This window comes from Rousettus aegyptiacus, unplaced genomic scaffold (assembly GCF_014176215.1).
Source record: "Rousettus aegyptiacus isolate mRouAeg1 unplaced genomic scaffold, mRouAeg1.p scaffold_m13_p_3, whole genome shotgun sequence".
NCBI classification, from domain to species: domain Eukaryota; kingdom Metazoa; phylum Chordata; class Mammalia; order Chiroptera; family Pteropodidae; genus Rousettus; species Rousettus aegyptiacus.
This window is the reverse complement of record NW_023416306.1, coordinates 50,998,655-51,025,455: the sequence shown is the minus strand read 5'-3', so window position 1 is coordinate 51,025,455 and position 26,801 is coordinate 50,998,655. Positions and strand designations below refer to the sequence as shown.

General features: G+C 40.5%; 1 protein-coding gene across 3 annotated transcripts in view; it reads right to left on the bottom strand.

Moving 5' to 3' along the window:
• Nucleotides 1-5,005: 5,005 nt before the first annotated feature.
• Nucleotides 5,006-26,801, bottom strand: part of KDM4C (lysine demethylase 4C) — a 335,813-nt gene continuing 314,017 nt past the window's right edge. For all 3 annotated transcript variants that reach the window (XM_016161837.2, XM_016161838.2, XM_016161836.2), the window contains exons 20-22: nucleotides 13,960-14,079; nucleotides 10,641-10,733; nucleotides 5,006-6,091 (exon numbers count right to left, since the gene is read on the bottom strand). In XM_016161837.2, coding sequence (XP_016017323.2) covers nucleotides 5,915-6,091; nucleotides 10,641-10,733; nucleotides 13,960-14,079 — 390 coding nt within the window. In that variant the 3' untranslated portion in view covers nucleotides 5,006-5,914. The remainder of the gene's footprint in view (nucleotides 6,092-10,640; nucleotides 10,734-13,959; nucleotides 14,080-26,801) is intronic.

Sequence of the window (26,801 nt, the reverse complement as noted above, 5' to 3'; positions counted from 1 at the left end):
TCGGGCCCTCCTCACCTCTCCCTGCTTTCGTCATCGCGTCTCCTCCTGTCTCTGATCCTCCTGCCGCTCTTATGACAACCCTTCTGATTCGGCCGGACCCATCCAGATGATCCAGGATAAGCTCCCCATCTCAAGGTCCTTAATAGCAACTACAAAGTCCCTTTTGCCATGTAAGGTGACACATTCGCAGGTTCTGGGGCTTAGGCTGTGGCCATCTTGCGATGGGGGTAGGGTGCATTATTCAGTCTTTTACAGCCTTCTACTTCCTAGGTTCCCCTGTATCTTCGTCAATCCCCTCTTTGACATCAACTACCTTCCTTATTCAACCCAGAGTGATGGATAGAAACACTCTCTCTAGTATCTTCAATTCTCTCACACCCTTTCCTACATATCAAACCCACCGGGACAGCCCCTTCCTGAAACAATTCTATAATCTGTCATCTCCACTCTTATAATCAAGAATTCAGTCTTTATGAATGAAATCTTCCCTTTCCTGTGGAAAGCCAACCATTCCACCTCTGCTGTCCATCTGCTTCCTCCCCTTCAGGATTCCTCCATCAATTATTCTTAGATCTTCAATATCTGACTTTAAATAAATCAGTCTCTAACCCTTAACAATAAATTCTTTTCTCCCATCTAAAAGAAAAATTGAGGACTTCTTGTTCTGGCCGAGATTGAGATGACTTTGTTCTCCCTGCTCCTCCTGGCTACGTATCATTAAAACCCTGTACATGATACAATGAACAATGCTGGAGGACTGTGAAATATTGGAAGAGACAAGCAGATGAGTTAGGGATTTCGGGACAGGGGTGAGTCGTCTGGGTTTGCTTTTCATCTCTCACATATTCTAGACTTGGAACTGCAGAAGCCTACAGTCTGGAACCACTAACAATAGATACAGGAAAAAAGAATTCTAAAGCTCTAAGAAAAGCTTGTTCTTTCTAGTCAAAGGACCCGGAATGGAGCAGCATAGCAAGACAAACCTGTTTGACAATATACTCTCCGCAAACATAAGGAATGGTCCCTGCCTGTATAGTCTCAGTAAAGACGAAGTGGGCAGTTTGGATTTCTGCCCCTCACTTGGTGGCAACGAGTGAGCCAGGACAGTGCTGCTCCTCCCCCTCCCCTTGGCACTGTGTCAGTGGAGACTGATGTCCACCCCAGCCCTCCAACTTAGTGGCAGCTGGAGGTCCTAGGAGGCATTTCCAGCTTGCTGTCAGTGAAGACTGAGTGGGATTTCCCAGCAGTGGGAGGCAGCATCCCACACCTTCCAAACTACAGAACAAAAGGAGGATCTTGAAGACCAGGGAGCTCAAAAAAGGAATTCTTTAAACCTGCACAGGAACTAGCTGACTACACATGAAACTGACTTACATTAACATACCAAATGGTTTGAGAACTGAACCAAAGTGTAGAATAGAACCTGGGTTTGTAGAGTGGCCTCTGAGTAGCACACAAACAGATCAAAAGTGCACTGTAAGAGCCCTGAAAATTAACTTGTCATTGGAACCACTGCCCACAAATGGGTCAGGACCTGAGCACCAAACCAAAACAAGGTGCCTGCCTGCTAAAAACAAAGATTTAAATAGAATCCAAAGTCTTCTAAACATGATACCTAAAATGTCCAGGTTACAGTTGAATCACTTGTCATACTAGAACCAGGAAAATCAAAACTTAATGAGAAAAGACAATTAACAGACACCAATATTGAGATGAGTTAGACGTTGGAATCATCTAACAAAGATTTTAAAGAAGTCATCAGAAAAATGCTTCAATGAGCAATTATGAATTCTCTTGAAATAGATTTTAAAAAAAAAGAATTTCAGCAAAGAAATAGAAGATATAAAAGAGAACCAAATGGAAATTATAAAACTGAAAAATGCAATAACCAAAATAAAAAATTCACTCAGGGGCTCAATAATAGTTTGGAGATGACAGAGGATAGAATCAGTGTCAGACCAATAGAATTTATTCAATTAGAATAGAGAAAATAGACATAAAAGATCATCAAGGACCTGTGTAACAACAACGAAAGACCCAACATTTCTGTCATTGAAGTTTCAGAAAGGAAGAATGGGTATAAGGTTTAAAAAAAATATTCCAAGAAATAATGGCTGAAAAATTCCCCAAATTTGGTGAAAGGTCAAGAAGCTACAAACACCAAACAGAATAAACCCAAAGAAATCAAAGTTAAGACACATAATTATCAAACTTTGGAAAACTACAGACAAAGAAGAACATACTGAAAGGAGAGAAGAGGGGGTACATGTCCAATAGGGAACACCAATTTGAATGCTAATAGATTTCTCATCCAAAACCATTTGAAATGCTTTCCCCAAGGTCGCTATTTCCATCACCCCCGAAAGTCCCTTCAAACCCTTTGTCGTCACTCCCCTCCCCACCTCCAGTCCTTGGCAACCACTGATCTCCTTTCCGTCCCTATGGTTTTGCCCTTCCCAAAAGGTAATTTTCAAACATCTACCATTAAAGATGATGCTTTCTCTAGTGCTAACCTGTCTTTTGAGCTTCAGACTCATTTATCAAATATCTTTTTTTTGGGTCAGATTTAAAATTCTCTTTTTTCTTCATGCATTGAGAAGTTTGAGGGATTCAAAAATTACTGAACCTGAGATTTTACAAACCTCTCCATTAAAGAGGGGATAAATTTTTACTTTGCTAATTTCTCGGAGAGGTTAAATAAGTAAAACGCCAGTAAGGAACCAAACAGGCTGGGGAAACACAATAGATGGATGCTCAATACATCATTAATATCAGCTTCTCCCGATGAAGTTCCATTTCTTCAAGGAGACCTGCACCTTTTGAGGATAGAACATGGGGTTTCTAAATTGTCAGCCCACTTGATAGAGAGTTCAGACCTCCTCAGAGGCCAGGAATCATTCTCCCCAGGCGAGAAATGCTAACATTTCCAATGACTGCCATCTGAATTCCAGAGTCAGTATTACAATTGAATCTTGCTACCAACCAATTACTTCATGTAATGAGAATGCCTCAGGAACTCGTAAGCTTCAAGTTTAGGGGGCTGATTAATATCTGAAATGAAGATTGTTTCATTTCTGATCTTTTACTTAAAGGCGAAAATAAAGCACAATGTTATCTTGCAGCATATACTACGTCAGTATGATTACTCACAGACCTCCAGGTCACTTACAGAAACACAGACACATTGGACAGGTACAGCGAGAAGTGGCAGACCCATTCACTCCTACATATTTTTGCATCCTGAAGCTTCATGTTTTCATACACTATTACCCAGTAGCAATTTCTAATGTACTCTGAGAATGCATGTGGTATTTTAGTGGCTGCTGCTTCTCAATTTCTCTCTAGATGAACTAAACAAAAGTACCTTAATAAAAGTAAACTGATAAGGATAACATTGTTCTCATTTCAAACACACATAAAAGAACTAAAATGTTGTAAAATATGTCAGGCGGTTTTTACTAATCCTCTAATCTCCTGAGAAAGGGCTTGCAATGAGAATTATATTAGAATTATCACAGCTAGCATTTTTTTTTTTTTAATACTAGAAGGACTTCAATTGATTTCATGCTACATATACACTAAAAATGCAGTTAGTGTAACGTAAAGAAATTAAAATTACAATTGAGGTGTGTCATACAGTAAGGGAAAAAGCTTGAAAGGTCTGTCTGGTCACAGAGCTAATAACGACTTTATGCAGAACGCAGTGGAACAAAGGTGCCTTTCTCAAGACCCAAAGTGAACCTGCGGCCGGCACTATTCTGCTAAGGCCATATACAGCTGTACTTGGTTATAGGAACATTAGTTAAGTGAGACCATAAAAAACAGCTGTATTTGAGATCACACAGAACTCTACATTTTCTCCCTGTAGCAGCCAATCAGAAATCCTGCTGACAGGCAAACATGTACAAAACGAATGATCCTATTTAGATTAATTCCCGTTAATGCCTTACACAGGCCTACTTTCCTGGCATATCATGGAGAGAGTGGGTCAGTTCCATTCAAGATCCGGAGATAGAAAATGCAAGCTTGATTACTTGATAAAATATATGACTATACTGGTAGAGAATGCGGAGAGCTCAGTCTTTAAAAATAAAGCTGGTGAGCTCTTCCCCAGCTCAGAGTTCAGCCACAAGGCACTCTGGAAACTCAGCACTCAGCCAGCAAGCGGTCTAGAGAACTGAGGTTTAACTGTGGCTCTGTCATGACTGTTTCAGATCTTTACTCTCTCTCCAGTAACCCAATACATCCACTCTTTGCCATGAAATTGTGAAATGCCCTCAAATCACTGGCTCTGGGATTTGGCCCATGGCATGTCACACATCACAGACAGGACTGAAATATGCTTACTTGGCTGGGCTCACATGCTTTCTACCTCTGCCATTGGCATGAGAGCATACCTGGGTTACCCACTGGGTCCGGTGGGCTGATAGGAGGCACGTGGAGCAGATATGTGAGCTGTCCAGGCTGAGGTTAGCACAGCTGCCCGGCCAAGCCCAGTCTGGATCTGCCAACCTACAGACTCATAAGCAAAAGAAGTGCTTCTTGCGGCAGGTCACTGACATTTTGCCCTTGTTATGCAGCATCACTGTGGCCACAGTTAACTAATGCCTCACTGGGGACTGTGTGACCTTGGGCAATCCCTCTGCTGCCTGTCCTCCGCTCTCATCTGTAAAGTGAGGGGAGGGATTGGAAGATCCGTACAGCAGCTTCTAATGGTGACTGGGGACCGAGAGCTCCAGTCTCTAGGTGCTTGGATTTCTTCTAGGCCTAGAAGAAAGAGCTGACGAAAACACTCCAGCTGGCACTGCAGGCAGGTGGAAAAGCCTTTTTCTCCAATGATATGCCATAAATGCTTGACAATGTGTCCACAGTTACGTAAACGGTCTACAAGAGAAGAAGAGTCTGACAAACCTGGGGGCCAGGATGTCTTGATAGCCAGCTCCCAAACAAAACTTGTTTTTCTACTGGTTGAAAACTAGACAAATAAGCAAGTCAGAAGACAGAGTGGAGAAAATGAAAATCTTTATTTTTAACACTAGTACATTTTCAGGCTGTTTTAAAAAGGAAAAATCATATTAATTCAAAACTATGCATCAAAGCATATTTATTTAAACTCTAATTTTACAAACACATAATGAAAGAAACATATTTTATAAATATCTACTCAGAATATGTATTATGAAAAAAAGTGTTTAAAAATAACAGCCCCAGATCTCCCTCTTTAAATATATAAAATTCCCATACAATTCATAAGAATACTTTCTCAAGAGCCAAATATTTCACAAAGGCCAACAACTCAGTTCTCATCAGACACAATCAAAAGTAATAAGGATATAAAAAAATGTAAAAGTTCTGTACAGGGAAATATAGATAGCACAAGGGTAAATCTCATTACCATACATGCCATTTGTGTTTTAAAAATGTTTTATAAAAACTGCCATTTAAAACAGATAAGTGAGAGTCCTTCCCTGACTGTGGAAAATATATAAATTATCACCCTCCCACCTGGGTGCTGAGGCTCTCTCACCTGCTGGGGTTGGGGAGAGAAGTTTCCATGTGTTTCCTAACTAGGGGTCTAAGCCACACGTGAGGACCCACCTCCCCTGGCAGTGGCTGTATTTGGTGGGTGAGTCAATATTATTTCATTTCACGTAGAAAAATCCTTTGTATCATAAAGGATAACTGCTCACAAGTGAAAGCAAGATTAGGGGATGACTTCGGATTGTTGTATGCAATTAATTATATGCATATTTTGTGGTCTGGGCAACCAAACACTAGGAAGTCTAATTTTCCACTATCAGAGACCCGCCCCGTCACCTACCGCAAGGAAACACACGGCACAGCCCCGCGGCTGCCCCTGCGTCTTCCCTCTTCCAGCCCAAGCTGCTCTGTTGCCTGCGGCAGCGCATGCAGATTATTGTCTCTTCTGACACTTCTTCTGGAAAGAGCTCTTCAAAAACGTGCGGTATACAGGGTCGTCCACATATTCGTTCTTAAACCTGGAGCTCAGCACTCTTTGTCTCTTTTTCTCCCCTTGGATTATGTCTGTTCCGTAAAACGTGTCTTCAAACCGCATATCGGAGGCTGTGGACTAAAATGAGCCAGTGTTACACTGCAGAAGGGTATGGCATTAAACCACGACAAGAATGGACAAAGATCTGATTTGGGTGGCTGGGAGTAGGGTGCTGGGGGTGGGGTGCTGAGGCCAGGCTGCCAGTCCAGGGTGGAAGGGCCCCACACAGGCGGCTCTGGAGTCCTCTTATTTGCTCCAGTCTCCTGCCTCCATTTAGTCCCATTTTCTTCAGGATCTCCCACCCCAGCGACCTTGCCCAACACAAGCGAGATTAAAAGTCTCATTTAAATCTCCCTCACTTTCCATCTTCCCTCTGGCTCCTGCCCACCCAGGTTTTTGAGACATTTGTCAACAGTCATCTGTAATTCACCCCTATTCCTATTTATTCCGAGCCTCTGTCCCTCAACCTCCTTGAATATGTCTTTGCCCAAGTCCTAGTTCCTATGACACCTTTTTATCCCACATTTCTTTGACTACTGTCATCTAACTATTGCTAGAAGCTCTTTTCTCTGTCATTTTATAAGCCCTTCTTCCTGCCTCTTCTCTCTCCTCTGAGGGCTCACTGCTGATGTCTCGGGGGTTCCCCTTTCTTAACTATCTGCTCAACTCTGACACCCCTGGGGTTCTACATTTGGCCTTCTCCTACCTGCATATGTTTCCCCAGTCTTCACGCCCACACTTACGGCTTTAATTCCTGCATCTACTCCCAGGATGCTGACGTCCAGTCCAGACCTCCTCCTGTGCTGAGACCTGCATGTCCAACTGCTCAGCAGGCACCTCAGAGTGTTTATCCTAGGGGCACTTCGAATTAACCTATCCTAAATTGAGCTCAAAGTCTTCCTTCTCCATTGCTGTCCTCCCTATAGTCCATAAATGACACAACTATCCCCACCCATCTAGTTACACAGATCAGAAACCTAAACATCATTGTAAAGTGCTCCCTGACCCACTCTCTCCAAGACCCCTCCCTACAAGAAGCCCTCCATCCTTTCTTCTTTATCAGTACTGGACTCTTGGTGCAGGTGGGCCCTCCCGATTCCTCTCCTAAAGCACTTCAACAAATGCTACACTGTCTCCCCCCGCCAGGCTATTTTCTACAGATTCACTAGATGAAAGTTCTCTAAAAACTTTCTGACTATATGACACCCCTGCTTATAATCTTTCAAGAGCCCTACTGCCTTCAAGATAATATCCAAGCTCTCTAGACTGGACTTACTGATAACTTGGCATAATCCTACCTCATGCTCTGGTCAGAGTGAATTGTTTGCAGGTCCCAAACACACTTTATTGGCTCATTTATTCATTTATGCCTTTCGGTCTCTATCGGCAGTTGTCTTTGTACGGAAGATTTTCCATGTTTTCTACCACAGGCAGACTTGAGGGACCTTCTTTTGGGTTCCTTTACATGTCAATGCAGTAGAATGAGGATAGTGGCTGGAATGCCGGGCACGTAAATTTCTCACCATCAGGAGATCCTTGAAACCCTCGAGGGTGAGGATATTAGGGACCGAGTACCAAATTTTATACATGTTCTCAACACCAAGTAATGTGCCCAACACTCGATCATTGCTCAGTAATATTAGCTGGAGGAAGGAATACAGGCTTCTTCTGCTATGCTCAGGTAAAGTCTACACTAAAAAGCACTATTTTTGCTTCCTAATTCCCTACTTTTTGCTTCTTAAAATGTGCTTCAAACTGGTTTTCAAGGTGGATCACTTCAAATAACACCGACATGCAGTGCGTCTTACGGTGTCACTGAGGTCACTTTCCCTGATGGCAACAGAGGCAGAGTCCAGCTTTTAGGGCTTGAAAACACAGTCAATCGTGAAGAAGAGACAAACAATGGAATAGTTACAAAGAAGCCTAAAAATTAAAAAATGGGCCCAAATGCACAGCTGGGCATGTTCCCTGCCAGTTTTGAGACGGTTATCCAGGGTAACAGGCTGCCTCAGGGGTTCCCCAGACAGGACCCTGTTTCACTCAGGAAGACTGTGGGTTAGTTGAGTACCCTCTGCTATTGCGAGAAAAGATTTTTGTTTCATTCATTTTTGTCAAAGTACTTCCTCTGAGTACTCTTGCCCTTTTATAAGTGCTAAAGTTATCAAAGGAGAAAATAAAACATCTATGAAAGTGTTGCCACTGTGTGAGAACAGCAAAACTCAGCCTCTCGAACACACAATAATAAAATAGATTTACCAGTAGCTCTAGTTAATTATGCACCGTTGCTATGGTTATTCTGTGAGACAATAAAAGGTAATAGGGCTATTTCTGAAGTTAGTGGAAAAGAACCCCGCACAATCACTGAGGTGGACTGCTGACTCTTTTGAAAAATTTCTTCCCAAGTCAGCGTGTGTCTGGGTAAGCACAAGCCATTAAAACATGAAGGCCTCCCAGTGAGGGCTGCTAACCCACCCCTCCTTAAAACACACAAAGAGATTTCTCTAGTCATAAAATATCTTCCATCAATGAGTTTTCCAATTAGATTTGTTTCACCAAGTGGAAAAAGAATAGCAGTCACAGACAGACCAACAAAGGGCCAGAGGGTTATATACCAACCTGAAGGAAAAGCCGTTTGCTACAACAGGAGCGTGTAAGTCTTTGAATCAATAAAAACAGGGGTGGCAAGCTGGATTTAGTGACTGTGAGCCTTTGTTCCTGAGGATATTTTCTACCAGGCTCAACTGTTTGACATTATAGGTTATATTCAGAGTATATATGTGATTTATATATTTTTCATTGCCATTTTTTAATTAAATTTTTGTATGAGAATTAAAAAAAATGTTGAATGTTGGTATAATTGTTCAGAGAAATGAACCTTAGAAAAATCAGAAGTTCAAAAAAAGCTACATGAGAAGGCATTCTGGTTTAGAGTCAAATCTACTGTGGAACAAAGAGATTGTGATCAGAGCAGAAAGCAAAAAGATTTATTTTAATGCGATTAAGAAATAGCATTTGAAATCTATAAGACCTGGCCGGCAGAATGCTTAACCATACATGGATTTAAAAAATCAAAGACCTGAGAGCCTTCCAGAGGGCTACCTACTCCATTTCCCATCCTCAAAATCTCTAGGCGACTTAAAAAAAAAAAAAATTTTTTTAAAAATTTAAATAAAAGAAAAGAGGAGGGAAGAAAAGGAAGGAGAGGGGAGAGGAGGGAGAATCTATGGAATATAGGAGCACAGAATGAGAGGGAGCCATCTTGAAAACAAAAGCTGTTCTTAAGAGATTTCAAGACCTAGAACACTGACAAGTTATTCAGTCTTTTAGTTAGTGTTTGTTACGATTTAGTTGATGTCTTTACAATAGGATTATTTGATTTTCTCTTTCCCTGCAGTTTATCATCTGGTGGATAATCTATTTTCAGGCATGTGGTCCCCTACCCGCCCCTGTGGGTGGGTAGCAGTACTGTTACTATCACTCCTCTCTTGACTATTTTACTTTGAAGAACCTTCCTGTTAGGATGCAGCTGAGAAGGAAAGTCACACCTGATGCAGTTGCCTGTTCTTACGATTCCACCTGATAGGAAAGGAGCTAAATGTACAACTAAGCATTTAAGGAAACCTATGGTTTTCCCAATCAATATACGGTAACTCTATCCTTAGAAAAGTGTATCATAAGCATGCACAGTCTTGTTAGTGGAAGCAACTAACTAAAACTAAGGGTAGCATTTATTCAGAGAAAAATTTTAGTCAGAAAAATCCCATTCATTCAAATTTTCCTGTTCAGCATGTATCATTTCGCAAATGCAGTAGAAGCAATTTTGAGTAAAACTGACTTCATTTCAGGGTCCACTAAATATTTTATGATACAATCATGAAAACTAAGTTATTATGAATGATATGTATTTTAAACAACTTCATTTTTGGTTATTTTTCCATGTTTATTTGTCTCTTAATGGTATGTAAAGGGTTTGAAAACTGACAGCATTTTCTTTTTTACTAAATTGCTTTAGTATTCCCATAACTAGTATTTGGGCTTTCTTTATTTCTTCTGTTATAAAAGTGACAGCATGGTTTAATTATGAACTGGCACATACATTAATGAACTTCTGACAAGTTATTCAGTTTTTTAGGTCTTTGTTAGACCTAAAACAGAAGAAAGATAGAACAGTTAACTTCACTGTTAGCAAAGTATATCAATATATGATAAGGGTATGGGAAACTAGACATTCACTTATGTCAAGATCTTTTTAATCTACTGACAACTTCCCTTTAATAGTGCCTCTACTAACAAGACTGTACATGCCTTGATGGTGCCCCCATACGTCCCCTGTACCTTGCATAGACAGAGCACATATTCAACGACTATTTTTGTATGCCAATAAGTGTTAACACAGAAAAGCATCACTTGACCTCACTGGAAAGAAAGTAAGGAACCTACACTGGTTTCTCTGTTTGGGGCCAAATCTGAGGGTTGCTTTCAATTGGTTTCGATAAGGGACAAGTTGCATTGGCTTTCTTCAAAATCAACCCAAAGGTCTCGGCATGTTTCCTTGCCAGATTTGGGAAACAGAGGGAGAAGATGAGGAAATCACATGACAGGTCCAGTGGCATTTGACAGAACTTACAAAACGAGCTTTCACTCTCTTGGGTAACTCTTCATCTAAGGTGTAGATGTCCTCTCTCTTCATTGCTATCTGAGATCCATCTTCAAATTCAACCTAATGAAAAATAAAACATCATGATATGTATTAAAAAACAAGCATTGGCAATTTTTGTCAGTGTTCTGATTAACTACATAAAAAAAGAAAGCAAAGATGAAACAGAATAAACAAAGAAATCAGCTGACAGCCAAGGAAGAAAAAGCCTTTACCTTATCACACAAGAACAAAACATGTTTTCATACAAGCTAAATCTCTGAAAATTAGAGTCTTGGAATATGTGAAATGAAAACTTTACTCCCTCCCCTCCCCCAAGCAAAAACAAAAAAAGTAGCTGCTGCTCGAGTAATTTCTCAGAACGTAAGACTGTGGCCAATCTAACATTAAGACAGGTTGGGCCTGCCAGTACCATTCGTTTCTTCAAGAGGCTCTGACAACAAAAAAGAAAGGATTGTTGCTCTGTGAAAAAAAAAAAACAAAAAACCAATGACGATATAGTGACACCTGTATAATAATTCTTCCCCCAAAACTAATTTTCAAGTTCTCACAGAGCTTAAATGTTCAAACCTTACTTTTGTCATATTCAACCAAATGGCCAGTAAAATCTCAGGTTCTCAACTTCATAATGTGTAAGCCACAGTTTATAATAAATAAAACTATATTATTATCTAAAATTAAAATGTTTAAAACTTTTTTTTTGAAGCTAGTCAAATGACAGCAATAATTCCACAACCAGTTTTCCCCCCAACATTTTAGGAGATTTTCTCAGAGACGGTTTAAGTGACATTGGCTACCAGAAACCCAGAGCATCTGGGGGCAATTCATCAAATGCCCTATTCAAAGGGATTGTTCTTTGCTCAGGTTCGATCCTACACAAACTATTCTAGGAGAAAAGAACAAAATGTGAGCAAACAGGGTAGAATATCTAATATGGTCTAACTCTGAACCACTTAAAGTCCCTAATTTATCTGTCTGAACCCTTTTAAGAAATAAAAATATGCTTGCACTTCTAGTTAAAAGATAAGTTAAACCATGGAACTGAGCGATGTTAATAAAAAATGTGCTAGAGTTTAAAAAATGTTATAATAAAATATATAATTAAATTTATTATCCATGTCCTGCTTGCATTTGACTAAGCTGAAACAATAAGGCAGAATGCAGTCTCAGTCACTGGAAAGCTCTCTCTGTCACTTTCCAGAAGGCCAAGATGGGAAGGCATTTCTTCCAGGCCTTGTTTTCCAGAATAGTTTCTTTAATATTTACTTAGGCCAAGGTGTCATCTTATTTATATGATTTGATAGCATAGTTAGAACCACTTGTGCCTACTTTTTTTGTATTTTAGATCATTTGAAAATTCTAAAAGAGAAAAAGGCAATTATAAATTACAAAGGGAGTATGCTACCGTGACCAACTGTCCTGGTTCACTCGGGACTGAGGAGTCTCTTGTGATGCAGGACTTTTGGGGCTAAAATCAGGTTGTTCAGTGTAGTTGGGACAGAGCTGAGAGCAAATCCTGGCCCTTCCCTTTACCAGCTGTATGCTCTTAAATTATTAAATTCAATGAGCCTTTTTGCCCTCATTTGTAAAATAAGAGTCAAAAACACCTATCTTATAGGGCTACTACAAACGTTGAAAAAATGCATGTATTTAGGATATTTATCATTGTGTAGTAAGTACTTTAGTTATGTCTACTTTTATAAATGCCTCTGCTTATTCAATGGTGAGCCTGAATAATCAGACACAAAACACAAAATGATCTCAAAAGGCCACTTGGTTTAATGAAGAATATTAAACTACTTGTACTTGAGAGACAATTTTAATATTAGTCTTAACTTTTTCATTAAGTCTATAAATATGCTCATAGTTCTATGTTGATAGGCCATCATAAATTCAACTGAAGTTAACATACTGATTTCTAATTAGCTTGAATTTCAACATGTCCTCATTATGATACCTTTAATGTAGCAGACAGCTTTTTTCCATGTGAGATGCTTCACTTTAACATTTATTTTTTAATCAAAGGTAATTATTTTCTTGTGAATGATGTGATAATACTTCCGTCCAGGAGTCTCCAGGATTATCAGCTTGTCTTGTGATTTTTTTCTAATTTTGGACATTCTGAAGCAAAGCAGCTCGAGCATCTACCCTATTATAAATGACCTAAATCTACATCTTAATGTCATCAAAAGGGGAAAATGGCACAAATGTACACACACACACACACACACACACACACACACACACACAAATATATGCATATGTAAACATCCCCCCCTCAACACTTTTGGGTTTTTCTAGACCTTAAAAAATGTTCTAAGTTTTCCAAACTTCTTTGAACACTTTTAATTATACTGTGCTCCAGTTCCTGAGGCTGTGTCTTAAAATGAATGTACTCTTCCATTTAAACTCTTATTCCTTATCAGTCTTTGAACAACTTCTCTGCTGAAACTGGAGGTCTTATCATTCTCAAGCTGTTTTTTAACTTAACAGGCCTGAATCTTCTCGCTTTTTTTCCTGTTTCTTCAATCCTCCTGTTTTTACTCTACTGCTTAGTCTGAGAATGTTGATTTCTGCCATCATGTCACTGAAAGTACTACAGTGTAGTGGTTCTAATAAATTTGGTCTTTTTTAAAGTTTTTCTGAAAGAACATAAATTCACGTGTGCTATCCATGTTGCTTTCTTTATTACGGTTTAACTCAATCTCATTACTGATAGGGATAATGTTCATTTTTTAATTGTATACATACTCTTTAATAAAATGTAGAGTTCCCTAGTGAACAGAATGTCCAAGTGATTGCTGTACTTTTCATTAAATGAGCAATCCTTTAAGCTTAGGTGTATAACTGGCCACATCTGTGCCAGTGCACTGTTGGTTTAGGTTTGTGAAGAGCCAAATGGGGGCCTTGTCTCTCAGGCAAAAGCCACCAACTCAGGGGCTGCTGGCTGATGAATAGCTATCTCTGCCTTGGTTTATGATGAGATAAACAAGCCAATTAGTCTCTTCCTGTTCAATAAAAACGAAGGACAGTAGCTTACCATCCAGTTGCTTATCTTACCAGCCTAACGATACTCCTTACCATTCATCAAATGTTATTAGGGTTTCCCAATGTCAAACGTGGTAATAAAACTCCAATATCTGGGTGATCAGACATCAAATCTTTGCCTCCTTTATAAAATAAAAGGTGCTCCTTTTGATGTGGCTTACTGATCGAGCAGCACACTGAATATGCTTTCTGCTCTCTAGCTTCTCCTGTCTCAGCAAGCAGCACACTGGGCACCACTCACCTGGTACATGTGGGCAACATTCAGTCCAAGATATTTTGCCCCATAGAGCTTGCCGTCGGGCCACTTGACTTGGACGACTTCTCCCTCGGCGGGAGGGCCCAGCTTCACACAGTCTCGGCTCTATGGAATAAACAGAGACAGGCTTTTCAAGGCAAGTGTCTAAGTGACTGCATTTAGAACTTAGCAAATGATGAACTCCTGGCAATTAAAAGGAGTTATTGCCTCTGTGTTTTATGGATTATGATCTTGCATGGGTGTTCAGGGGAAGAGATATGAGCCAAAGGAGTACTTAAAGATTCAGCCTACATCATAAAGTTGCAAAGGAACCACCATAATCCAAGCAGAAGAAAATAGCAGCATTTACATTTGCTATTTGACAAAGAATTGTTCAGAGAGTGAGTAAAATATGAATAAAAACTGCTTTAGCTGAGAAATAGACTAGCTAATGATTTATAACACCTGACATTTATGTAGCATTTTGCAGTTAACAAAATGCTTTAACATACATCTCATTTGATCCTCATAATCACTCCATGAAGTAAGCAGAGATTATTAATTATCCCTATTTTATTGACAAGGAAACTGAGCCTCCAAGGAAGCTCTTTGAAGTTGTCATGACCTCTGAAGGAGTGAAACTGAATAGGAGAATAAGAGGTGAGGACAACACCCAAGTATTGGTGGGGTAGGAAAGGAGCAGAGAGAGATGATAGCTAGAAGGCCTTGACAAAGTAGCAAAGACAAAGACGCAGGGAGCATCTGCGGCATGGCAGGTGAAGGTGGAAGCGTTGCGTTCCGTTCGGCAGGCCTCTTCTGAAGATCCCTGGACATCCCCCAATAGGCGTTCTTCTGCCGCCATCTCCCATTAAGTGACTAACCCACTTCCTTGCACAGGTAGTCACGGTATTAGCCATAACCAGTCTCCTCACTTCAGGTCTTCTACGCAACACCACCTCCTCTGAAGGCAGGAGTAATTCAGAGCAAATTCCTCAGTAATTCATCCTGGATGATGCTTGTTTTTGGAACGTGGGGGGTGGGGGTGGGGGGATAAGGGAGGGAGTGTATAGGTAAAATAATAAAGTGTTTTCACAGGCATAGTTGCAAATTCTTAAGCTTATATGTGTTCAGTATGGTACAATAAAGTTTTAATACAAAGAAATTAAATATTTGACAACTTCGTTAAGTTTTCTGCATGTTTATCAATTTATGTTCTGCTAATACTGGTATATTACTGATGAGGTCAACCTGATTGAAATGCACACTTGACCAATCAAGTTATAAATGCAGATGGGGCGTGGTTCTGTGGGTTAAATCAGAGGCACACACAGGAAATATTTAGTTGTTTGTAATTAGAAATTCACTGTGTATTACTTTTCATTATTAATAGAAATTTTGCATTATAAAGGAGTGGCCATTTTATTGTTGGGGGTCAGAGTATAGATGAAAGGTTCAACTATTCATTTTTCTCTTTACAGACTGTGCTTCCATTTAGAGCTATAAGCAAAGAAAAATTGTGTGCTCAGAGGCTCAGTAGAATTGACAGTCTGCATCTAACTCAGTCTAATGAAAATAAGTTTATTTTTAGTCTTCATAATATTTGACTTCGGGCATGTGGAATTGAAAGGATAAGCTATAAAATGTATTATATCTACACACCGCTGGAAGGTGCTTAGTATCACCTCACTTTCCATTTCCCTTCCAAATAGGTACGCGGTACTGAGAACACAGAAAGGTGTAGCTTCTAAATACACACTGTCCGGTCTCCTCGGTTAGGACAATACATCAGCTCTGGGACAACTCAGTTGAAACCTGGATGCTGTGGGGATGGGCATAAGAGCAAGTTTTTTCCCTCTCCTAAAGCGTTTTCTTCCATGTGGAGGACGCTCCATCAGGGTAATGCCCCTGGCTTTTTCTACTCCCTCATTCATTCACTCTTCTAAGAGAATAAGGAGTGACTTAATTTTATTGCTGAGTTCTGAAGGAGACTGTATTTTTCAAACTAAGCACTATGGTCAGTGCCCTGGGTGCCACAATAAACTTACAGGCTCTGCAGGATATTTTTGGGAGAAGCATAGTGACGCTTAGAACCCCAGCTTACTACTACTTCTAACTTGTTTAGACCTAACTTAACAGATGAAGCAGTTTGGTATTTTTTTGGGCTTTGGGGCACTGGAAAAACTATGGTGAGATAACCAGGGTCTGTAAGCCAGGACCATTTCATAACTGTCTTAACCTTTCACCTTCCCTTTCTCTTTGGAGGAGCTAGTGGTTTCCTGCACCACCTGCCACTTGGAGGCCTAATTCTCAGGCCTACTATCAGGAAACCTGTTTGCCCACAGATATAAGCCGCATTCTTCAACATCTGCTTCATTCGTAATAAAGGAGCTATTTTTAATCTACAAATCCTGACTCCTCTGTCTCTATATTGCTTTCCCTCGGGGAGAAGGAGAAGTTCTATTTATTGGGCCCTTCTTTAATCCCAACAGAGATAAGTCGAGGCCTCATGGAATAATGGAGGCTACACTCCCCATTTACTCACCCACCGAAAACCACTACCAAATGGGGAAAATTACAGATTTAGTTTTACAGATCTAACCTTCAAAAGGCTTTCTAACCTTTAAAATAACCCTCCAAAACAAATCTGGACTTGCAATTTTAGGTACCATACCACCAAGGTGTGGCAATGCCCATAGAAATGTAGCTTAAGCTTATTAATTATCCTGTTATCCCCCCAACCCCCTCCTCTGGCCTCTACGCAATCTTCCTTGCCTTCCCTCCTTAATTTCAAATGCATAAAGGAAGCTGCAAAACTGTTATTCTGTGGAGCTTTGGAGATCTTAGTCCCCCCGCATATGCAGTCAGTTTGGCTCAAATAAACTCATAAAAATTTTTTTGAAATTGGCTTAAGCAAAGTATAAAGTACACTTGAGGCATTTATCATAAAACCATAGCTTTATGAATGAACTAAGTGTATGCAACTTTACCAAGTGAGAAAAAAAAATTTTTTTAAAGGTGTGTGAAAATGAAATGTCTGAGATACAGCTCGATCTCTTTCTTACTAATTTTCAATCAACCCTTTACGCACAACAACAACAAATCTTAATTTGGCACTGAAAAGACCTGACTTCAAGGGGCTCCTTTGGACTCTGCCACAACCTATCTTTGCTCTGTATTGGCCAAAGATCAAGATCAATACTCTTCCACATCAAGAATCGAAGAAAGATGCTTCAGTTTGCTTTCAGAACTCTTTTATTTATTCATAGTAGAAGAATAAGGAAAAATAACCAAGCAACTATACAACAGATAATTGTCCTGTAACTCCCCTTCCCCTGCAGCACCAGGAGACACTATTCTTCGCCATGATGGCTACCTTCATAACCTTTGCCAGGTCATTTAGCTCTAAGTGGATATATTTGATTTGCATATAATTTCATTTAGTATTATTCATTATTTACACTGCAGTTACTTTCTAAATGGATTTAAGGCAGCCCACAGTAAAATGCAAGAGTTATTTCTGTAACATCTAGTTTCCTCCACAGAGAAATAGTTTCACTTTATCAGCTGTCTCTAATTTTGAACTTGCCAGAAACTTTCTGACTACCTTCTATCCTCTATAGAGTATAAAGCATTTAAACAGAAATGGAACCAGAAGCATGTGGGCTGATGAGAAGCTGAAAGGTTTGATATTTAGGTTTCCCTGATCCCTCCAAAGCAGAAGCTGCTGGGTGTCCTCAAAATTGTCACAATGACTAATCCAGTATCTATTTACTATCTGTGTGAGACGCTAAAGGAGTCAATAATGTCTAGCTCCCCAAGCTAGGGACAGACAAAGGGCATCTTGTCCAACTCGGAAACCTGTCACAGCTTAGTGAGTGTGTGTGTGTGTGTAGCTCATGAGCCCTTGAAAGGGCTGAAATCTATAGGGAGCACATCACCTTTGGCCCCCATGATCACTTCAACTAGAAGAGAACTTTTATTTGATTTATATATTTGGTTTCTGAGTGAGAGATCATGTAGAAAAAAAGGTATCTGTTAAAAAATAAAAGGTCTGAAAAAATAAAACGAAACAAAACAAAATAAAATAAAATATCTGAAAATGAGAGGATTTAGTTTGTGGAAAACCACAGCTTGACTGGTCTGCCCTCCCTCTTAAAGGTCTTCAGCTGGCTCACATCTCCCTGGGCTGCGCATGAGAAATCAGACCACAGAGCACACACAGCTTCTCAAAGTGTGGTCCCAATCACCAGAACTCATTAAAAATCAGAATTCCAGCCCCCTCTCCCCACAGTTCTATGTGACCTGGGTGATTTTTTAAAGCATTCTAGAATTTGAGATCTTTCATATTAAAGGATGTAAAATGCTAACGAGGTCTTTCCTAATGCAGTTTGTAATGCGTTGTTGGAGCAAGTAAAACACCTTTGCTGGAAAATTATATGCATTAAAACCTTGACTAATGCATTTTTCTCAGTTGCTGTCTAGACCTTCAGAAGCAGTTTGCCTTCACCTGACATAAATAGCTGTTTACCATTTGCTGTATTGCCTCAAGAGATGTGTAAACTCCCCTAAAATCTGCGAGAGTCCTGTCCACAGGGACACAGGTGTCTGGAGCTGCCACAAAGCCAGTAGCTAGAGTACTAAATAGATGATGTGAAAATAATAATCACAGTCAAGAGTGGAATTCTGGCTATGATTAAAGGACTATGATTAAAGGACTGAGATGGGTCATCAACTCAGGCAAGAGGACTGTGTCATATCACACTCCTGCCAAAGTCAGGGCCAAACTCCTATATTTGCTCCATCAACTACAGAGAAGAGCCCAACTGCTAGTCTGATTTTTTGAATTCTTAAATCACGTTCTTGGAACTCTTACTGGGCCTGTTGAAATGCAGCTCTACAAGCTGTTGTCCTTGAATGCTGCTTGTCTTACTACCCTCCTCCCCACCATGCCCGCCTCTATGCCCATCAAGTATTAGCCACCGAGCGGGCAGCCCTGTCAGTCCAGCTGCACCAGATGAAGATACGGTACATGAATTCCCAAGAGTTAATCTACATATAGTTTGGAGCTCGTGACAGTCCCTTTTGGAAGAAATGCTTAAGTGACTGGGAGCGAAATGATGACAGCAGATGCTGGCGTTTTAAGGGATAATCACCTGCTCATTACTGGACACTGGCAGGGATTAACAAGACTGATTGATAGCCAGATACTAATTGTACTGGCTATATGTCATTTGATTGGCTGCCCAGCACCTGAACCCCCTTATCCCCTCAGAGCTTCAGGGGTAGGCAAAGCTGGCCTGCTATTATGGGCAATGGAAAACATCAGATACTCCCTTGTCCAGCTTCCCTGGCAGTAGACACGGGAAGGGGCCTGGCCAGTTGGCTGCATCTGCCCAGGATGTAGAACCTTTGACCAGAGACACAAAGAAACAGTAGAGAGCAGAATGCTCTCAGAAGTTGGCAGTAGCAGTAGCACCTATATGCCAATGGCAGAGCCCAGGTCCGGGCTGAAGTCCTAGAGATTCTGTGGGTTTCCTATTAGCCTTCTTTTAAATTTATGTAGTGCCTAAATCAGTTACAATCAGCTTTGTTAGTTATAACTGATAACCCTGAATGATAAGTAACTGTTGATTTGGGTGACGGCAGAGCCCTCTTCTCACAAAGTTGAGAAGATACCTTTCAGTTAGCGATGGAAAATAAAACTGGAGGGCTTCCCAGACCAACAATCCTTGTTCAAAGGGCCTACTAGGAAAATCATCCCACAAAAAGAAAGGGAACAGGGGCCCAGTCAAGATGGCCTAGAAGGTAGGGGTATGCATGCCTCCTCTCACAATCACACAAAAATTATAATGAAACTATAGAGCAACTATCACAGGGAGCTGCCCAAGATCTGGCTAATAAACAGAAGCCCTACAGCTAGGGACAAAAACAAGAGGTCACCTTGAACTGGTAGGAGGGGCAGAGACATGAAACAGCCCAGTCCCACAACCATATGTGATGACTGAGAATCGGGAAGGTTATTTTGGCTGCAGAGCCCCTTCGTCCAACTGAGGAGCGAGGAGTCCCAGCCCCATAATAGGCTACCCAGCCCAGGGTTCTAATGCCAGGAAGAGAAGTCCTCACAGCTTCTGGCTGTAAAAACCTGCAGAGATGTGGCTGAGTGAGATAAAGGGGTACAGGAGTCACAGACGTAGTCACTGACAGACTCACTTGCTCTGTGCTCCAGCATTGGGGCAGCTGCCCAAAGAGTGCCAGGGACATACAGTGAGAAACTGTCTTGTCAGGCTTCAGAGTAAGGGCTGGAGAAGTGCCAGCAGTTTCCATGATTCCTTTGTTAAGCCCTCCCCATCCCAGCATGCAAATGCAGGCCTGCCATATCTTAGTTGCCATCAACCTGGCTGACTCAGGTCTTTCCATCCAAGTGATTGCCTGAGACTCCACCTCTCCCAACTTGCAGGCCCACTCAAGCCACTTCCAGTGGTTTATTCCATACAAATAGCCTGTTTTGGCTCTTGCTGTGGATTTTCCTAAAATCTCTCAAAAGCTCACAAAACCTAAAGCAGCAGCATCTGGCCTTGGTGTGCCCTGTACCTCTTGCCTCACACTAGTGGCAACTGGTACTGATTCCTGGTTTGGCCTCTTGAGGCACCTATAAGCCCAGCATGGGTGACAATCATGTGTGGATTGCTTGGTGACTCTTAACAGATGGCCCTGAAGGTACATAGGCTGTGGCTAAACTTGGCATGCAGCTGGTCCCTTCCCAGGGCTGTGCCACTGGGTCCCCCGGACACCTACTACATAAAACCACTCTACTAGGACTGGGAGACATAGCAGCTCTTAATATATAGAAACAGACACAGGGAGGCAACTGAAATGAGAAGATAAAGAAATATGTCTCACATGAAAGAAAAGAACAAAGCTCTAGAAAAAAAACCTCAACAAAATGGAGATGACCAATCTACCAGATGTAGACTTCAAAACACTTGTTATAAGGATGCTCTATGAACTTAGGGGAAGAGTAGATACACTAAGTGAGAACTTTAACAAGGACACAGAAAACAAACATGGAGATGGAAAACATAAAAGGGAACCAGTCGTAAATGAAAAATACAATATGTGAGATCAAGAGTACTTAAGAGGGAATCAACAGTGTGGATGAAGCAGAGGATCAAATCAGCGATTTAGACGATGGAGTACTGAAACACAACTAAGCAGAACAGCAGCAAGAAAAAAGAATCCAAAAAACTGAAGGTAGTTTAAAGAATCTCTGGGACAGCATCGAGCATAACAATACTTGCATCATAGGGGCAATAGAAGGAGAAGAGAGAGAGCAAGAAATTGAAAATCTATTTGAAGAAATAATGCTGAAAAATTTTCCTAACCCAATGAAGGAAATAGACATACAACCCCAGAAAGTTCAGAGTCCCAAACCAGATGAACCCAAAGAGGTCCATAATTAAAGACACATAATTAAAATGCCAAAGATTAAATACAAAGAGAGAACCTTAAAAGCAGCAAGAGAAAAGCAATTAGTTACTTACATGGGAGCTCTCAGAAGACTGTCAGCCTATTTCTCAACAGAAACTTTGCAGGCAGAAGGGACTGGAACGAAATAGCCAAAGTGATAAAAAGCAAGGACCTACAACTGAGATTCTTCTACCCAGTAAAACTATCATTTAGAATTGAAGGACAGATAAAGAGCTTCCCAGACAGGAAAAAGCTTAAGGAGTTCATCACTACCAAGCCAGTATTACAGAAAATGTTGGAAGGGCTTCTTTTAAGAAGAAAAAAAATGTGTCAAAAATATGAATAAAGAATGGCAATAACTACATATCTATCAACAAGTACTTCAAATGAAAAAGAATTAAATGCTCCAATCAAAAGATAGTGTGGCTGAATAGATTAAAAAAACAAAATCCTTACATAGAATGCCTACAAGAGACTCACTTCAGATTAAAAGACATACACAGAAAGTAAAGGGGTAGAAAAAGATATTTCGTGATAGACCTAGAGGGTATTATGCTGAGTGAAGTAAGTCAGATAAATGCCATATGATTTCACGTACATGTGGAATCTAAACAAAATAAACAAAACAAACTCATATATAGGAACATTTTGAGGATTACCAGATGGTAAGGGAGTCGGGGGCGGGGCGGGGGGGGGAACGGGCATTGAAAAATGGAGGATTAAGAAGTACAAATTGGTAGCTACAATTAATAGTCACGGAGATGTAAAGCACAGCACAAGGAATATAGTCAATAATATTGTAATAACTATGTATGGTGTCAAAGGGGTACTAGATTTATGGGGGTGATCACTTCGTGAGTTATATAGATGTTTAATTACTATGTTGTATACCTGAAATTAATATAATATGTGCTAACTATAATTGAAAAATAAAGTTTTTTAAAAAGGGAATGTATTCATGGTACCACCTAACTGTTTACTAGGCTTGGACCTAGATGATTTGCTACTGTCCCCAGGTTTTCAATATATCCCACGCTCTGAAGATGTACCCTCTTCAGTATACCCACAAGAATGTATCCCAGGCTCTAAAAATAAGTCACCAAGCATCTTGAGCAATGGTAGGCTCTGCAGAATGGCCTCTCAAGGGGACTGCTTTCAAGGGGATGCACCACATTTGCACTTGCATGCATTAAATTCTGGACTATTTGTGAAATAGAAGTCAGTAGTTTACTATTGCCCTTCATGTAGAGATTAACAAATACAGAAAACATTTTAATAAGCTTTTTCTTAAAAATAACATTTTGTTCTGAGCATCTACTGTATGTTAATTTGGGGAAATTATAGCATTTTTTTAAACATAGAAAAACAGATGAAAAACAACCCTATTACCATCTGAATTTTTCTCTATGCTTATTAGCATTTTTAAAAATGAGAGCATCCTATACATACATTATGTTTTTTCTCATACCTGTAATCTTCCTTGCTTCCACGTAAGTGCACAACCAAACTCTCTCTAAAGAGGCAGCCAAGGCTGCCTTTTATAATGCAGCTCGTGCCATGTTCCTTCACTAATTCCACAGAATTTGGGGGGAAGGGATCTTTCTTTTTATTGTGGTAAAATAGATATAAAACTTCCTATTTTTACCACTTTTATGTATACAATTTAGTGGCCATATATACATTCACAATGCTGTACAACCGTGACCACCCTCCTTCCTGAGAAGGTGTCCATAGCAGCAGCACCCACATGCCTACGGCAGAGCCCATTTTTTATCCTTCCATTCCATATCCATCAAACCCTAACTCCTCATTCTCTCTCCCCCATTCCCTGGTAACCACCATTCTACTTTCTGTCCCTATGAATTTGACTGTTTCTAAGTATCTCATATAAATTAAACATTTAATATTTGTCTATTTCTGTACATGTATAATTTTATACCTTGCTAGTTATCACCTATAATTATATTATGAGCATCTTAGTTATTAATTATTTTTTAAAACCTCCACTTTACTGGCCGAATATATGCAACAATATGGGTATTCCACAATTAATTTAAACACTTTCCTACTGTGAGATATATAGGTCATTCCAATTTTCCCCTATCATCTACAATGTTATTTTATATTTTTCTCCATGAATCTTTGTCCAAATTACTGATTATATTCTTAGAATAGACTCCTAGAACAGGACTCACTTGATATAAAGGCTTATTAACTATTGATAAAGTTAATTTCATCAACTTTGAAAAATGCAACAGCAGACTCATTTCTCTAGTACAGTAAATCTTATCTTCACTATCATAGAAAATTCTGATTCAGTTGGTCCAAGGTGGGGTCCAAGCTAAACATCCTCCACTAAGCAACCTGATGCTCAGCAAAACTGAGAATCACTGCACGAGAAAAATCATCCCCCAGTTTACGCTATACAATCTGTATACTAAGAAAGAACTAATTCCATGCTGCTGCTTCTGACTGCAGCTTTCCTATAGTGAGAACCTTTTAACCTACCTAAAAGAAAACTTGGAATGCTCCTGCACTGAGATATCTTAAATTCCGCGCTAGTTATAAAAAACTGTCATTTCGGCTTGGCGGATGATGGATTTATGTTAACCTGCTTCAACACTGATACTCATAATTCTGGGAAAACTGCAAGTCTGATGTCCAGTTTTCCTTTTCAATTGTTTTCTTTTTTAAGGGAAACAGACACACAGATGCACAGACACACACACACAGACACACACACACATAATCAGCAATGCCCTCCGTATTCCCTCAAACAGCTAAATTCTCTTCCACCAGCCACTCTGGCTGATATTTAACCATATTTGTGTTCTGAAAGACAGTGTCTTCTTCACAGAAAGAATAGCACTGACATTTGGTGGATTCCTGAGGGCCACCTAGTTTGTTAGTATATACTTTCCCTCCGGCTATAAGCCAAGAGTGAACAAATGCATGGAAAAGATACTGAGGTTGAGACAGAAGTTGTTTTCTGAAAGTTACTACAGCATTATGCCTCAGAAAGTATATTTCTAAAAGAAAGTCGCATCCTTATGTTATTAGATATAGGTGAGATTCTGGCATGCAAAAACTTTAAAAGGCATAGAAAGTATAAAGTTAGACAATTTAATTTGGAAATTAACTTTCTGGTTCTTTTGATGAGGAAGCATGGTAGAGTCAGTAACTAGAATCAAGGGTGACACCGGGGAGCACGTGTGGGCGTAAGAGATTAAGGAGACAGCTCTGAAATGCCAGCAAAGGGTTTTCTCCATTCCTGGAATTGGAGAGTAAAAATGGAACTGAAAGGATCATTTACTCACCAATTACCGGCCTCTCAGAGAACTTGCCCTTCCTTTCCTCTGTCCCTCCTTTCTGGCCTTGTCTCCCTTGCTTGTCTGTGCCTGGTGCTGAGCTCAGCATTGGAAAACAGGGACAAAAAAAATATCCTTTTCGGAGTCCTTTTTCCCAAGGGATTCAGAGCCCAGTTGGAGACTCAAACGTATACATGACTATCGAGAACACCAGGTACCTACCATAAGTGGTAACAGGTAAGGGGCAGGGAGGTAGGAACCCTCTGTGTCCATGACTCACCCTCATATGACATCAACTATATCAAGCACTTTCTCTTTATGATTAAACAAAATTCCTTATGCCTTCCCTAAATGTTAAATCACCCTCCATATCAGCTGAACTAATCACAGAGTACCCATTTAAAAGCCTCTTGCATTCGCCTGGCTGGGTAAGCTGTAGTGAAAGCAGGAAGGCAGCGCTTAAAGATAGGCGCCCAAGGGAGGAGCAAGCTGGCAGTTCCAGCAGTGCTTTGCAGGAGCTGCTGCTGGAGGCCCTGGCATCGGCAACTTGATTTTATTGGGGCTCCCACAGTTGGTCAGGTTATTGCGCTGACTCTGTTGAGTGGTGTGGCCAGGCCAGGAAGAGCTGTAGCCTGACCCCTTTATCTCTCAAGAGTGTTCTGGATGATCCCACCAAAGATCCCAGGGCCAATGCCAGGAGCCAAAATATAAAATCTTTCAGGTTTAACTCCTAAAAGCCTTTCATATACACATTACTTAAAAGGGAGATTTACATGTTTAAAGCTTACTGGTACTTCTTTTTATATCTTTAATAACCTCTCCTTTGATAAAGGTATGGAAGACATATAATTTCTGAGTGCTACTAGGAGTCTTGTGCTCAGGGGTCCTCTGACCAAGGAGCTGACTAAACATCACTGATCACCACCACCACCAATAACCACACAATAAACACCCTAACTGCTTTATACATTATATTACAATAATTCCAATAATAATCCCAGAATTTACCTCAAATTTATGGATAAAGTAATTGGTGTCAACTTTGTTACCCAGGGTTGCATGTATGTCTGCTACACATCCAGTTCTTCCCACCTTGGAAAGACAGCTGACACCATTTCTAAGGATGCCCTGGGCTGGTGGCATCTTCCTCCAGTTCTTCCCGCAGATACTAATGTGTACAGACCCCAGGAACATAACTCCTCCTACTCAGATAAGGGGGGCAGGAAGAAACTTCCATCTCTAAAGAACAGAGTTTTCCCCTTTTTTATCAGCTAAAATGTGTGAGGGGAACAAAATATTTATTATGTCACTAAAAATGTATGTGGCAAAATGGAGAAAGACAGGCTTGAGGTGATGCTCTGTAGTGGTTTCTAAAAATAAACATCGGTTCCAAAAGCTGAAGAAAAAACAAAGATGAAAGGAAAGATTCAGATTGGCCTTGCGGGGAAAGAAGGCTGGTTTGTGCTCACACACTCACACCAGGGGGCTCTGAGAGTAGAGCGGCTGGACCAGGCCAGTGCTGGCCCTGCCTCTGCAGATTCCCGTTCTGCTCCACAGCATATGTTCTACCCGCCACAGTGCACACTTAACTCACACAGGACACGTCACATTGAAGCAGCACAAACTAGTGCTTCCAAGGTCCGGAGTCACATCGCCTGGGGTCAAAGACCTGTTACCAGGCACGAGATGTTTTACTTCTTTATGTCCTGGTTTCCTTCCTCATCAATCAAATGGAGATAATACAACCTCTCAGGGTTGTTGGGTGCTCTCCTTTTAAATGCTTAAAGGAGAGAACAGTAAAACAAAGCACAGTGACTGGCAGCTGGTGAGTTTGAAGTGAACTGTGACTGAATATAATTCATATCAACAGGGACCATCTGGAGGATGATAGGGAGGGGATGAAAAACCTTGGGAGAAGGTGACCGTTGGGATTTAAAATTGTGAGGAAAGGACACAATGAGAAACCGATAACCTACTATAGAAATAATCAGACCATGTTATCTCAGCTGAAATTCAAAACAATTTGGTCAGGTAGGAAGGCGGTGCCTTCTCCTATACAGGTAATGAAGCACA